The 15,702-nt window shown below is 43.2% G+C and overlaps 1 protein-coding gene across 2 annotated transcripts in view; it reads right to left on the bottom strand.

Moving 5' to 3' along the window:
- The window catches only part of LOC106570343 (adenylate cyclase type 2), a 94,152-nt gene extending 91,025 nt beyond the window's left edge, over nucleotides 1–3,127 (bottom strand). For both annotated transcript variants that reach the window (XM_014142541.2, XM_014142542.2), the window contains exon 1: nucleotides 2,298–3,127. In XM_014142541.2, coding sequence (XP_013998016.1) covers nucleotides 2,298–2,570 — 273 coding nt within the window. In that variant the 5' untranslated portion in view covers nucleotides 2,571–3,127. The remainder of the gene's footprint in view (nucleotides 1–2,297) is intronic.
- Nucleotides 3,128–15,702: the final 12,575 nt, after the last annotated feature.

Here is a 15,702-nt window from a genome sequence, read left to right as displayed (position 1 = left end):
AAAAGTATACACCTCACACACATGGTTATGAGCTTAAAAAAATAAGACATCTGTACCATGTCAGATATAGAGTTGAAATGTATTACATTTTTTTTGTTTGCATCACAATATTACACTTTATATACATCACAGAACACTGAAATAAAATAAAACTGTTTGACATAGAAACCCCAGATTTTTTTATTTTTTTAAGTAATCGTTATTAATTATGAAATTATGAAAAATGTGATTAACATTCCACCCATGAGGCCAAAGAGGGTGCTTTTGTTCATTGACCGCAGGAAAGGGTTGTTTCATTATTATCATCTGGTGAGTGGAACTGTGTTTTTTGTAATAATAATGTATAATTTTTTTGTTTTTGCCCAATCTGATTGGGTGGCCCTGGCAGGGTCTGGCTCCCCAGTGGGTGGGCCTGTGTCCACCCAGGCCCACTCATGCCTATGCCCCTGATGCAAGCAGGACAAATATAGCCTACTAACCAAGACTTCGGACCAAACTTTTTCAATAACTGGTTTGCATATCCATTGTTGCCTTGGTTAGTATTTACTGGTAGGTATCATAAATTGAAACGTCTTTCCTACCTACCGGCTACAGATTATTTTGTGAGCTGCTCCATCAAAAAACTAGTTGAGAGCTGCATGCTCTTGATACCTGCAGATGGTATTCCGGTTCAACTAGGCTATGTATGTGGCCCACAATATTTTTCACGAGCTTTGCAATTGTGTAGGCTACTTTGTGCATGATTTCACTAGTGTACTACATAAATCATATACCTCCACTACACTACTTTGATACGCATCAGTGGAGATTAAGAAGTGAGTATATGTAATGCCCGCTGAAAACAAAGTGGGTATACGGCGTACACCTGCATATAGCCTCCACTACACCACTGGCCCTTTGTGTTTTACAAAAAGTGCACTTTCCTAGTGCACAGGTATTACCATTGCTGTCCTTTCATGAACCTGTCACACACTAAAGGCCTAGGTCCAATAGGTTGGTCACTGCGCAAACATGTCTATAATATATATAATGAGGTATTAATGTTTCAAGAAAATAGTGTATATATTTGGCCTGGCGACGCGGTTTTATGCGCTTATTTAATGGAAGCTGATAATTCTGTTTTTTTTTCATCCCCTGGACTGTCCGAAGACCGTACAAATGTATCCAACACTGAGACAAAACTCAGACACTCAAAATGTGATCTCTAGGCTGTTTATTCTCCTCAGGGGCAGTAAAGAAGAACTGTTGGAGGACAGAACATACATGCTCCACATTGACCTAGTATACATGCTATATACTGTATCGGTCCTTGATAAATCTACCATGGGAGTCAACCCTGTTGACAACCCTCTAGTACCAGAGAGACCTAGGGTTGAATCCCACATTGAATCCCACTATATGCTATTGCTCACATCCATCCAGGTATATCATGAGTTATACATTGGTATTCTGTTATTACACTGGGAACAGCATTGGGCTGGTCGGGCTCGGTTGCTGATGCTGCAATACTGAAACTTTTCTGCTGCGGAGGCGAGGTGTGTGTGTGTGTTTACACTGTGGGAGGCGAGAGGTGTTATAATATTCTGCGGAGGAAAAACACATCAATGGACTGAACGAAAATCACAGTCTGACCAGGTCTCTATCTCTCCGCTCTCTCTTTTCAACACTCTCTTTATTTATCTACACTCACTCTCCCTTTTCATCTATCTCTGTGGCATACATTTATTTAACTAGGCAAGTCAGTTAAAAACAAATTCTTATTTACAATGACGGCCTACTGGGGAACAGTGGGTTAACTGCCTTGTTCAGGGGCAGAACGACAGATTTTTATCTTGTCAGCTCGAGGATTCAATCCAGCAACCTTTCGGTTACTGGCCTAACACTCTAACCACTAGGCTACCTGCCGCCCCAAACAATAGTGAAAAAACACTTCAGTTATAGGCAGCGCTCTTCAAGTGTGTGCATGCGTGCGTGCGTGCGTGTGTGTGTGGGTGTGTGTGTGTGTGTGTGTGTGTGTGTGTGTGTGTGTGTGTGTGTGTGTGTGTGTGTGTGTCATCAAATCAACAACACTCACACAGCAGAAACAGCACTTGAAAGAAGCCCTCTTGTCACATTCTGCACCACTCCAATCAGTCAATAGAGCTCTGTATTGTATAACACCACACACACACACACACACACACACACACACACACACACACACACACACACACACACACACACACACACACACACACACACACACACACACACACACACACACACACACACACACACACACGCACACACATACTCACCAGTCCGGAGGCAAAGAACACAGCCAGTAGAGCGAGGCATGCTCCCATCACTATGAGCAGTAGGAACACAATGAGAGGGTGTTGTTGGCTCATACGGTAGTAGGACTCATACAGCCAGTCCTGGGTCTTCTGTCCCCCCACACACACCTGTCCCTGTGTCGGGGTCTCCCCAAAACCTACAAACACATCCCCCAGGGCATCTCCCCCGTCTCCCCCCTCTCCCCCTCGTTCCAGAAGGTAGCGCCCCCGAGTCCGTAAGGCCTCCTGCCACATGGTAGCAACTTTGGGGGGTGTGCCAAGTCCCGGTCCAAACCCACTACCCCAGTTGTCCCAAATGGACAACAAACAGTAGCCTCTCCTCTTCCTCCTCTTCTTCCTCTTTGGGGAGTTATTTCAGATAAACAAACAAATCCTGGCTCTTCTCCTCCTCCTCTTCCTCCTCCACTTTCTCCTCTCGCTAGTCCACCTCTGTGAGTTTGATCAGACTCACAGTCACAATCAAATCCTGAATCCCTCTGCGTACTGATCCTTTTCCTATCTTTTTTCTCCTCCTCCTCTTCCTCAATGAGTCTGGTCAGACACAGAAAAAAGAAACAGGTCCTTCTTTCTTCCTCCTGTCCCTGGTTTATTACAGTCAGACACAGAGAGATGAGGTTGTCTCCACGTGTAGCACACTGCTGCTGCTGCTCCTAGGCAACATGTTCCCTCGTCAGAAAGGAGAGAGAGACAGATCGAGTGGGTGTTAGTGTGAGGCAAAAAAACTGTGTGTGTCTGTCTCTGTGTGTGTGTGTGAGAGAGAGAGAGAGAGCGAAAGAGAGTGTGTGTGTGTGAGAGAGAGAGAGAGAGAGAGAGAGAGAGAGAGAGAGAGAGAGAGCGTGTGTGCGTGTGTGCCTGTGTGTGACGGCGGAAGAGTGTAAGGGAGAGGAAGAGAGGGAAGGAAAGTGTCAAAGTGGCTCGAGGCGAGAGAGAGAGAGAGAGAGAGAGAGAGAGAGGGAGCGAATGGAGAGAGAGGGAGTCAGAAAAAGGGAGGCAAGAGAGAACAAGGGGTGAAAGAGACTGAGAGTGAGACTGACAGGGAGACCGTAGCACCAGAGTCAAACAGGGAGGCAGAGAGAGAGAGAGAGAGAGAGATATAGGGGAGGTATAGAGAGGGGGAGACAAAAGAAAGAGAAAGGGGAAGGGAGGGGGTAACAGCTGCGCTAATGTGAGAGGAGTGAGGGAGCGAGGGAGTGAGGGAGGGAGATTGGAAAAAGAAGACTGAACAGAGAGGATGAGACACTGTATAACAGCTGGATAATGGATTGACAAGAGCGAGACAGAGAGAGATGTAGAGGAAGGAAAAGGAGGAGAAAGGGAGAGATGTGTGGGATCAGGAAGGGAAAGTCTTTTGAGAGAGGATGAGGGATGAGATAAAGAGAGATTTAAACATAAGAACATGTAAATTGATAAAGAGAGAAAGAGTAAAGAAGAAGAGAATGAGTGTAGATTGAAAGAGAGAGGGATCCCCAGGATGTCGTGACTCATCTAACACAATGTCCCGTGCCACACTCTCTCTCTCTGTCTGCATCTTTCTCCCTCCCTCCCTCTCTCTATCCCTCTCTCTTTCCCAGTCTGCATCTTTCTCTCTCTCCCTCCCTCCCTCCTTCCCTCACTCTCTCTCCCCCGGTCTGCAGCTTTCACTCTCTGTCTCTCAACCTCCCTACCTCTATCCCTCTCTCCCGGTTTGTATCTCTCTGTTTCCCTCCCTCTCTCCCTTCTCTCTCTCTGTATCTATCTCCCTCTCTGCTTCTTTTATGCTCTCTCCATTTTTTTCTGTTTCTCATTTCCTCTTTCCTTTTCCTCTCTCCTTTTCCTCTCGTTTCTCCACTACGTCAGTATCTGAGGTGTGAAAGCTGTCACACCAATTGATCCCTAGAACTGCTTCTTTATTATTTTTCTCAAGCAAGACTAGTCATTCATTTTTTATGACATAATCTGTATGATTTCATTTCATAGCTCCATCAATTAAATACCATTGGTTAGTATGGTCCCACTTTATATCAAAGCCACACTGCAACGTGTATATTACCACCAACAAAATGTGAACTAACTGAATTATGCATTTCATGACATTTTCAAAGATACACTTGATTTTTAAAATGTTGTGCAGTGTGCTCTATGAATGACATTCCACTTGAGCAAAATTCCTTTATTAACCATGATTTGAAACTAGATTTAATAAGTACGATTCTTCTAAATCAATGGCTATATGTGTTGAGTTTACTGGGAAATTTACTGTGACTCTAAATGTGTTTGAAATGTATTCTAATGTATTCTAAGAACATTCCAATACACTGTAGTACACATTGTGACTGGGATCTAAAATGAAGGCTCTTTTCGTGAAGTTGGCGATGTTTTAAAGCAGTGAACTCAGTGACCCTGGTAAATGTGTGAAAGTTCTTTTTTTCTGTTCTCTCCTGTTGACTCATACACTTCTGTACTTAGTTTCTTCAATGTGTTCACTGTCTGATAGGTACAGTGTGTGTGTGTGTGTGTGTGTGTGTGTGTGTGTGTGTGTGTGTGTGTGTGTGTGTGTGTGTGTGTGTGTGTGTGTGTGTGTGTGTGTGTGTAAGTGTGTGAAAGTGTGTCTAATTGGCAACACTTTATTTGTCAGCTCAGGAACATAGAAAACTGCTGTAACTGTAGGTTAAGTGTGTTGCATCCATTACATTTAATTGGTGTAAATCCATTGGTTTAATTCAAAATCCTTTACATTATATGACAAGTTCCACCTCCAAGCTTATCCATTGATTTGAACTGGAGTCAATTTTTAACTGACACGCTTGTAGGGAATAGAATAGCATTCGGAACGCACACTAGATGTTGGAGACTGTATTACGTGAAAAATATATTCCAATAAGTAATCATCATCATGTAATGTAGCATCCAACCCAGGCTGCATGTGTCCCCATCGGTTATACATATTATATATCATGGTGTGAAGAGTGTCCCCATCGGTTATACATATTATATATCATGGTGTGAAGAGTGTCCCCATCGGTTATACATATTATATATCATGGTGTGAAGTGTGTCCTCATCGGTTATACATATTATATATCATAGTGTGAAGAGTGTCCCCATCGGTTATACATATTATATATCATGGTGTGAAGAGTGTCCCCATCGGTTATACATATTATATATCATGGTGTGAAGAGTGTCCCCATCGGTTATACATATTATATATCATGGTGTGAAGAGTGTCCCCATCGGTTATACATATTATATATCATGGTGTGAAGAGTGTCCCCATCGGTTATACATATTATATATCATGGTGTGAAGAGTGTCCCCATCGGTTATACATATTATATATCATGGTGTGAAGAGTGTCCCCATCGGTTATACATATTATATATCATGGTGTGAAGAGTGTCCCCATCGGTTATACATATTATATATCATGGTGTGAAGAGTGTCCCCATCGGTTATACATATTATATATCATGGTGTGAAGAGTGTCCCCATCGTTTATACATATTATATATCATGGTGTGAAGAGTGTCCCCATCGGTTATACATATTATATATCATGGTGTGAAGAGTGTCCCCATCGGTTATACATATTATATATCATGGTGTGAAGGGTGTCCCCATCGGTTATACATATTATATATCATGGTGTGAAGAGTGTCCCCATCGGTTATACATATTATATATCATGGTGTGAAGAGTGTCCCCATCGGTTATACATATTATATATCATGGTGTGAAGAGTGTCCCCATCGGTTATACATATTATATATCATGGTGTGAAGAGTGTCCCCATCGGTTATACATATTATATATCATGGTGTGAAGAGTGTCCCCATCGGTTATACATATTATATATCATGGTGTAAAGAGTGTCCCCATCGGTTATACATATTATATATCATGGTGTGAAGAGTGTCCCCATCGGTTATACATATTATATATCATGGTGTGAAGAGTGTCCCCATCGGTTATACATATTATATATCATGGTGTGTAGAGTGAGACTATCAGTTATACATATTATATACAGTGAGGGGAAAAAGTATTTGATCCCCTGCTGATTTTGTATGTTTGCCCACTAACAAAGAAATGATCAGTCTATAATTTTAATCGTAGGTTTATTTGAACAGTGAGAGACAGAATAACAACAAAAAAATCCAGAAAAACGCATGTCAAAAATGTTATAAATTGATTTGCATTTTAATGAGGGAAATAAGTATTTGACCCCCTCTCAATCAGAAAGATTTCTGGCTCCCAGGTGTCTTTTATACAGGTAACGAGCTGAGATTAGGAGCACACTCTTAAAGGGAGTGCTCCTAATCTCAGTTTGTTACCTGTATAAAAGACACCTGTCCACAGAAGCAATCAATCAATCAGATTCCAAACTCTCCACCATGGCCAAGACCAAAGAGCTCTCCAAGGATGTCAGGGACAAGATTGTAGACCTACACATGGCTGGAATGGGCTACAAGACCATCGCCAAGCAGCTTGGTGAGAAGGTGACAACAGTTGGTGCGATTATTTGCAAATGGAAGAAACACAAAAGAACTGTCAATCTTCCTCGGCCTGGGGCTCCATGCAAGATCTCACCTCGTGGAGTTGCAATGATCATGAGAACGGTGAGGAATCAGCCCAGAACTACACGGGAGGATCTTGTCAATGATCTCAAGTCACCAAGAAAACAATTGGTAACACACTAAGCTGTGAAGGACTGAAATCCTGCAGCGCCCATAAGGTCCCCCTTCTCAAGAAAGCACATATACATGCCCGTCTGAAGTTTGCCAATGAACATCTGAATGATTCAGAGGACAACTGGGTGAAAGTGTTGTGGTCAGATGAGACCAAAATTGAGCTCTTTGGCATCAACTCAACTCGCCGTGTTTGGAGGAGGAGGAATGCTGCCTATGACCCCAAGAACACCATCCCCACCGTCAAACATGGAGGTGGAAACATTATGCTTTGGGGGTGTTTTTCTGCTAAGGGGACAGGACAACTTCACCGCATCAAAGGGACGATGGACGGGGCCATGTACCGTCAAATCTTGGGTGAGAACCTCCTTCCCTCAGCCAGGGCATTGAAAATGGGTCGTGGATGGGTATTCCAGCATGACAATGACCCAAAACACACAGCCAAGGCAACAAAGGAGTGGCTCAAGAAGAAGCACATAAGGTCCTGGAGTGGCCTAGCCAGTCTCCAGACCTTAATCCCATAGAAAATCTGTGGAGGGAGCTGAAGGTTCGATTTGCCAAACATCAGCCAAACGTCAGCCAGTGGAGTTTGATAAAGGTGGGAGCAATGTAGTCCCAAGGTCTGGTGTGTGTGAGGACTTGTGGAACTGAATATTGAATATGTTGAAGTCTGTCCAATGTTTTGGCGGGGAGCCCGTAGAGAATGGCGTTGTAAAACAAAGGTGTAAATAAGGGGTTTCAGCAATGGGGTCAGTGAGAGATAGTCTGAGTCGTGAGATATTTTGGAGGTGGAAGAAGGCTGACTTGCTGATGTTTCAGTGAAATCTCATGTTTCAGATATGGGGTTAAAATGACTGAGTGTGGTCAAATGTAACGCCAAGGTTCCTGACTGTGGATTTGGAGTGGATGGTGCAGCTGTTGATTGACATGTTGAGTTGCCCCAATTTCTTGATTAGGGAGTTGGGGACAATGAGAATGATCTCTGTTTTGGGGTCGTTTAGTTTTAAAAAGTTATTGCTCATCCAAGTTTTCACTTCACAGAGACGGTCAACAACAGAGAGGAGTAGCCGAGTGGAGTTAGGTTTTGTGTGGATGTAGATTTGTGTGTCATCTGCACAACAGTAAAATCTGAGTCCAAGTTGACAGAGGATCCGATCAAGGGGCAGCATGTAAATACTAAACTATAATGGACCTAACACTGAGCCTTGTGGGACACCTTGTGATACAGGGGCTGGGGCAGGCCTGCAGTTGTCAAGGGAGACAAACTGTTGTCTATCAGATAGATAGGAGTGCAACCAGGCAAGGGGTGTTCCAGATGAAGGGTGAGACTGATGCAGCTGTTGGTAGATAGCCTCCATTTTGTTTTGAAAGGAGGCCAGAAAACTGTCACAGAGGTCAGTGGTGATTGTGAAAGAGGGGTTGTCCAATGAAGGGAGATATGTGTTGATGGTTGAGAAGAGCACTCTTGGGTTTCCTTGTTCATTCCTTATGATGTTGGAGAAAAAGGCAGATTTGGCTGTGGCAAGTGAGTCCTTGTAGTTGGGAATGTGGTCTTGGTAGGCCTCCTTATGGATAATGAGCCCTGTCACTCTAGTTGTCATCCAGTGGCTTTCATGGCACTCAGCTCAGAAGTGTATCGTGGCGCTGGGATGTTGAAGGAGACCACCATTGTTTTAAGGTGGGCCAGAACATCCAGGTGGGAGGAGAGCGCACTGTTGTAATGGGCAACCAGGTCAGTCACTGAGGATACATGAGGGCCAGGGGTGTCATGTGACTGCAGAATATCCATTAAGTCAACAGGGTTATTCCTTTTGATATTCATGTAGGTTATGGTGGGCTTGGGCATGGGGGCGGGCACACTGAACAGTATGGCCTTGTGGTAAGAGATGGGAATGTCCAGACCCTAGAGGTTGGAGGGAGCCGTGCCAGGTCAAGTACATGGCCTCTGTCATGGATGGGGATGTTGCCATGCTGTGTGCAGTTGAAGCAATCCAACAGGGCCATAAAGTCTCTGGCAAAAACACATCCATCAGAGTCCACATGAATGTTAAAGTCCCCGAGCAAAAGTGTGGCAGGACACAATGAACAGACAGATGTTAGGAGCTAACTCAGAGTTAATGGTGTGAAGAGTGAGACTATAAACTATCAAAATAAAGAAAGTCGCACAGTCCATGTATAAACTCCCATCAATTTAATGGCTACCAACATTTCGGAATCACTGTGCCTTCCTCGGAGTGAGTGAAGAGTGAGACGATCAGCTAACTCTGAGAGGAAGACTGTAGAGGTTTTAGGTGGCCGGTAGACTATAAGCAGTGGTTGAGGGACAGCTATTGTAAAGGCTATGCCTTCGAAGTTACCTGCAGTACAAGTGTGTCAGACCGATGAAGGACAGCAAGTCCACCTCCACGACCCACAGAATGAGATTTGTCAAGATTAACATAGCCAGATGGTGTTGCTGGTTAAGCAGGTAATAGTCATTAGGTTGTTGCCATGTCTCTGTCAGGCACAGAACATTATTACATTTGTCCACAATAATGTCACTGATGAGTAGGGCTTTGTTGGTCAGAGGAAGAGTATTCAAAATATCAAATTGCGGCAGTCAACACCACGACATTCAGCCATGAGACTGGAAGAGAGGGAGGCATACAGTTTTGTGTGGACTCTTTTGGGTTTTGAGTGGATTTCCTACCCCCTCGCCGTCCTCGATGTCTGAGTTATAAATATTATATAGTATGGTGTGAAGAGTGAGACTATCACTTATAAATATTATATATCATGGTGTGTAGAGTGAGACTATCAGTTATAAATATTATATATCATGGTGTGTAGAGTGAGACTATCAGTAATAAATATGATATATCATGGTGTGTAGAGTGAGACTATCAGTTATAAATATTATATATCATGGTGTGTAGAGTGAGACTATCAGTTATAAATATTATATATCATGGTGTGTAGAGTGAGACTATCAGTTATAAATATTATATATCATGGTGTGTAGAGTGAGACTATCAGTTATAAATACACTGCTCAAAAAATAAAGGGAACACTTAAACAACACAATGTAACTCCAAGTCAATCACACTTCTGTGAAATCAAACTGTCCATTTAGGAAGCAACACTGATTGACAATAAATTTCACATGCTGTTGTGCAAATGAAATAGACAACAGGTGGAAATTATAGGCAATTAGTAAGACACCCCCAATAAAGGAGTGGTTCTGCAGATGGGGACCACAGACCACTTCTCAGTTCCTATGCTTCCTGGCTGATGTTTTAGTCACTTTTGAATGCTGGCGGTGCTTTCACTCTAGTGGTAGCATGAGACGGAGTCTACAACCCACACAAGTGGCTCAGGTAGTGCAGCTCATCCAGGATGGTACATCAATGCGAGCTGTGGCAAGAAGGTTTGCTGTGTCTGTCAGCGTAGTGTCCAGAGCATGGAGGCGCTACCAGGAGACAGGCCAGTACATCAGGAGATGTGGAGGAGGTCGTAGGAGGGCAACAACCCAGCAGCAGGACCGCTACCTCTGCCTTTGTGCAAGGAGGAGCAGGAGGAGCACTGCCAGAGCCCTGCAAAATGACCTCCAGCAGGCCACAAATGTGCATGTGTCTGCTCAAACGATCAGAAATAGACTCCATGAGGGTGGAATGAGGGCCCGACGTCCACAGGTGGGGGTTGTGCTTACAGCCCAACACCGTGCAGGATGTTTGGCATTTGCTAGAGAACACCAAGATTGGCAAATTCGCCACTGGCGCCCTGTGCTCTTCACAGATGAAAGCAGGTTCACACTGAGCCCTGGGTTCCTCTTAATGCAAGACAATGCTAAACCTCATGTGGCTGGAATGTGTCAGCATTTCCTGCAAGAGGAAGGCATTGAGCACATCTGGGACATCATGTCTCGCCCCATCCACCAATGTCACGTTGCACCACAGACTGTCCAGGAGTTGGCGGATGCTTTAGTCCAGGTCTGGGAGGAGATCCCTCAGGAGACCATCCGCCACCTCATCAGGAGCATGCCCAGGCATTGTAGGGAGGTCATACAGGCACGTGGAGGCCACACACACTACTGAGCCTCATTTTGACTTGTTTTAAGGACATTACATCAAAGTTGGATCAGCCTGTAGTGTGGTTTTCCACTTTAATTTTGAGTGTGACTCCAAATCCAGACCTCCATGGGTTGATAAATTGGATTTCCATTGATTATTTTTGTGTGATTTTGTTGTCAGCACATTCAACTATGTAAAGAAAAAAGTATTTAATAAGATTATTTCTTTCATTCAGATCTAGGATGTGTTGTTTAAGTGTTCCCTTTATTTTTTTGAGCAGTATATTATATATCATGGTGTGTAGAGTGAGACTATCAGTTATAAATATTATATATCATGGTGTGTAGAGTGAGACTATCAGTTATAAATATTATATATCATGGTGTGTAGAGTGAGACTATCAGTTATAAATATTATATATCATGGTGTGTAGAGTGAGACTATCAGTTATAAATATTATATATGGGGTGGAGGATGAGAGTGGATTTTAGAAGTTCCGGAGGGTCCTTCCTCCATTTACAGGTGGGTAAACACACTTCACTGACCTAGAATACCACTGGTAGGTGTGCGTGTGTGTGCATGTGTGATTCTGAATTCGGTTTCTTCTGTGTGTCTTCCCATTGGTGTACACTCACCTGGAATCAAACCATCCAGTGGACAGTGTGGTAAATTGGTGGGTTGGGAATCAATTATAGTGTGGTGGGCTGACAGGCAGAGATACCGAGAGAGAGAGAGATGTCATACATCCCCCCCACATGTGTATGGTGACATTATGCTGGAGGAGGTATTTAAACCTTAGGTGTTAATCTATCCTCATCTCCTCTGTGTCGCCTTAGGCACTGACACACAGACACATCGTCTGAGTGTGTGTGTGTTGTGCAAACATCCCTTTCTGTCTACGTGTGCTAGTTAAATTAGTTACACACACTCCAACCATCATGCAACAGCATGTCCATGCTGGAGGGTGCTGTGACAAAATTAGCAAAAAAAGTGTTCTGTTCAGGAAGTAAGGCCAGTGTTTTTCACAGCGCTCTCATTCTGTCACTACAGCAGCAGCGGGTACAAGAGGGGAGCAGGTGTTTTTCATACAGAGTGATACAAGTAAAGAGAATAGCCAATTAGAGTTAAGCTTCACATGCCGTTTCTGTCCTCTAAAACAGTAAAATATTAATGTGCTTACCAACTGTCACATAGCTGCTCCCAAAGTAGGTGGCATACTTAATGTTTATTTCATTTCTACTGAACATATTTAATTTCAGCATGAGGCCTTATTTTTAATATCTCTCTTCTTTTCTCTCTCTCTCCCCCAAACTCTCTCTTCCAAAAGAAGCAATTAAGTAATGAACTTCTATTACATTGCAAATATAAACACCCCTCTCTCGCCCCTTCTCCCTCACTTTCTCGCCCCATCCCTCTCTCTCTCGCCCCATCCCTCTCTCTCATGCTCTCTCTCCCCTTCTCCCCAGCCCCTTCTCCCCCTCTCTCAACCCCCCCTCTCTCTCTCTCTCTCACCCCCCTTCTCTCCGTATATGTGAGAGAGGGGTGCAGAGTGAAAATCCACCCACTCTGAATTTTTATCCAACTCATATTGGAGCTTTAATTATAGAGTAGTGAGGGGGTTCCCATCTATGAATCTATGAATCCGGAAAAGGATCCTATCTTACCTAAAACACTGTCATAGCCTGCATCCCAAATGGCAAAATCACTACTGGTCAAAAGTAGTGCACTTTGTAGGGAATATGGTGCCATTTGGAACGGAGCCACGGTCTACAGTGGAGACCCTCTGCACCAAACCCACTGTCATAATCTGCATTCACTGTCAATAATATACAATACATCAAATGTGTGTGTGCGCGTCTGTGTGTGTGTGTCTAACGGTAGGTTAGAGATGAATGTTGCAGTGGTAATCAGGGATCGTTAAGACAGTCGACTAATTAGGTTTTTAAAAACCCTTCAGAGTCTATTGACGCACATGCTAATGCAGTGTTTGTCAGACCATGAGACATACGGAAAATCGGTCTTCTCACAAAAATATCTGTAGTGTTTATGACCAGCCAATGGAAAGGGGAGACACTCACCAACACGATGGTGTTTCCCGTTTTGCTCTACGACCACAACAAACATCACGAGATGTGTCTGAATGTGACACATACAAACAAAAGTGTCACGTGAATCGTCTGAAGGTAACTCATACAGTGCCTTGCAAAAGTATTCATCCCCCTTGGTATTTTTCCTATTTTGTTACATTACAACCTGGAATTTAAATAGACTTTTATTTGGATTTAATGTAAATCGACATACACAAAATAGTTCAAATTGGTGAAGTGAAACTGAAGAAAAAAACGTATTACATTTTTTATTTTTTTAAATGGAGAAGTGGTGCGTGTGTATGTATTCACCCCCTTTGCTATGAAGCCCCTAAATAAGATCTGTGTGTCCTAAAGGTGTCCTAAAATACAGGACTATTAAAGGCCCAGTTCACTACTTTGTGAAAAAAGATATACATTCTGATTTTTCAGGGTTTGCTGCAGCACACTCAGCACCCTACTTCCTGCAGCTATGGCTACTGGGCTCCCAGCAACAGTACTTCATTCGTTCGTTGTTTATTCACTCTTACTCACTGAACCTGTGAAACATAAGGTTTTCACGAGCGAGCGTCACTGCTGCCGATCTTTTGGGATGGTTTTCCATGACAGGCCACAATCTATCTCCTACTCCAAAGTCCTTCGCCAGGTTTCTTTGGGCAGCTGGCCACGCATCCTTATCCCATCTGCTGTCAAGGCTGTCTTTGGGAGTGTAGAAGTAGAAGATCAACTTTATTGTCTTGGACACAGTGCTGCTTAGGTTTGCACATTCCTGGTAACTTTCTCAAAATTCCCACTATTTCCAGAAATCCTGGTTAGAAGATTCCTCGAATAAATAGGGAATAAGCAGGAAACCTGGAATCCTCCAACCAGGATTTCTGGTAAACCTAGGAATTTGGGGAAAATAACTAGAATTTTGCAAACCTTGTGTTGTTTAGAAACAACATCTGACACACTATTGACTTGGAATGAACCCTTTACCCAACAGCGGGGCACAGACAGATGTGTAAACAGCAGGCAGGCAAGCAATATTTATCCCTGTCTTGGATGGGTGACAAAATGTAGCTTTCCCTATTCACTATGGGTATTTGGCATGGACAGTTGACAGATACTGTGTTTGTATTAGTGATGGAAATATGACAACCCTTGTGTTTGTTGGGGAGAAGAGAAACATGACAAATTGTCTACTTCCCTATTATTATTCTGTCTCTCAGCTTTTCTCTCTCCATCCCCCTCTGAAGTTATTACCTAGAGAGGTAAAGTTTAATCTGAGAGCCTTTGATTCTCTTCTCCCTTCTCTTTCATCCCTCACTCTGAACACTAATCCAGATGAAAAACCCTTCTAGGCCATCTACTTTACCCAGAGGCATCTCATTCTCCATTTCTCTCGCTCCCTCTTAGCCTCTACTTCCCTCAGTGTCTAGCTCTCCCTCTGGAAAAATTATTAAACTCAGAAAAGTAATAAGAGAACACATTTATATTCAGTTAATAACCTTTAGCCCATTACAAAAAGAGCATTGGAGAGAGCGAAAGAGGGAAAATTTGAGATTATAAAACAAACACAGACCAACACAAATATGGACAGGTATCTAATGTCAGGCTGGTATGAATATTGCTGTCCATCAATGATTCTCAATTAAATTTACTGCATTTGAGCAATTCTTAGAAAAACAATGAACAAATGTTGCCCTAAGAGTTGGTAGAATATTATTTTAAATGATTCACAGCTGTAATGGCTGCCAAAGGTGCCTCCACCAAATATCAACTTGAGTGTGAATACATATGCAATCAAGACAGTTTAATTTATTTGTAAGATTTTGATAATTTTTATTTGTCTTTGAAAATGTGGAGTAGGTTGTGTAGATTGGTAGGAAGAAAAACTGATGTATTCCGTTTTGAGATTTAATTTGAACTGAAGGCAGAAAAATGAGAAGACTGCAAGGGGTGTGTAGACTCAGTAGCGACTATGTTCTTGAGCTGTTGGGGAGTGTCGTTTTCCAGTTTGAGGTACGGGTTCTGAGTCAGAATAACCCTCAAAACGCAACACTGGACCTCGAAGCCAGTTCCACTGCATTTTTAATTAAAAAAAAAATAATTAAATCCCCCCATTGTGCCACTCTAATCAGGGACTAATTTAGACCTGGGAAACCAGGTGCTTGCAATTCATTATCAGGTGGAAAAGAAAAGCAGCAGGCTCCGGCCCTAGTAGGGTAAGAGTTGAACAGCCCTGCAGTAGAACCTTGATGTCCTCAACACTCACCCTGATCAGCCTGGAGCAGATGTAGGGGAACAGAGTATAGACACCCTGGAGAAAAGAAGAGGATAGTACAGGAGGGGGAGACAGAGTGGAGGAGATGGGGATGAGAGACGGATGGGGAGCAGGATCCTCATCCCTCTACTCTCATTTCTGGCTTTGGTCTAGGAAGCAACCAGACTGAGCTGTAATCTGCCACAGATACAGACTAGTAGGACAGTACACAATCCTAACACGTCAGATATTGAAAATCCAAGAGTTTAGGGAGAGCTACGTGGAATGAGAATTCACTGTACTGGATGATCCTGGCTC

Source organism: Salmo salar, chromosome ssa14, assembly GCF_905237065.1.
Source record: "Salmo salar chromosome ssa14, Ssal_v3.1, whole genome shotgun sequence".
In the NCBI taxonomy this organism is placed as follows: Eukaryota; Metazoa; Chordata; class Actinopteri; order Salmoniformes; family Salmonidae; genus Salmo; species Salmo salar.
Note: the sequence above shows the minus strand (reverse complement) of the source record. Positions and strands in the feature narration are given on the sequence as shown.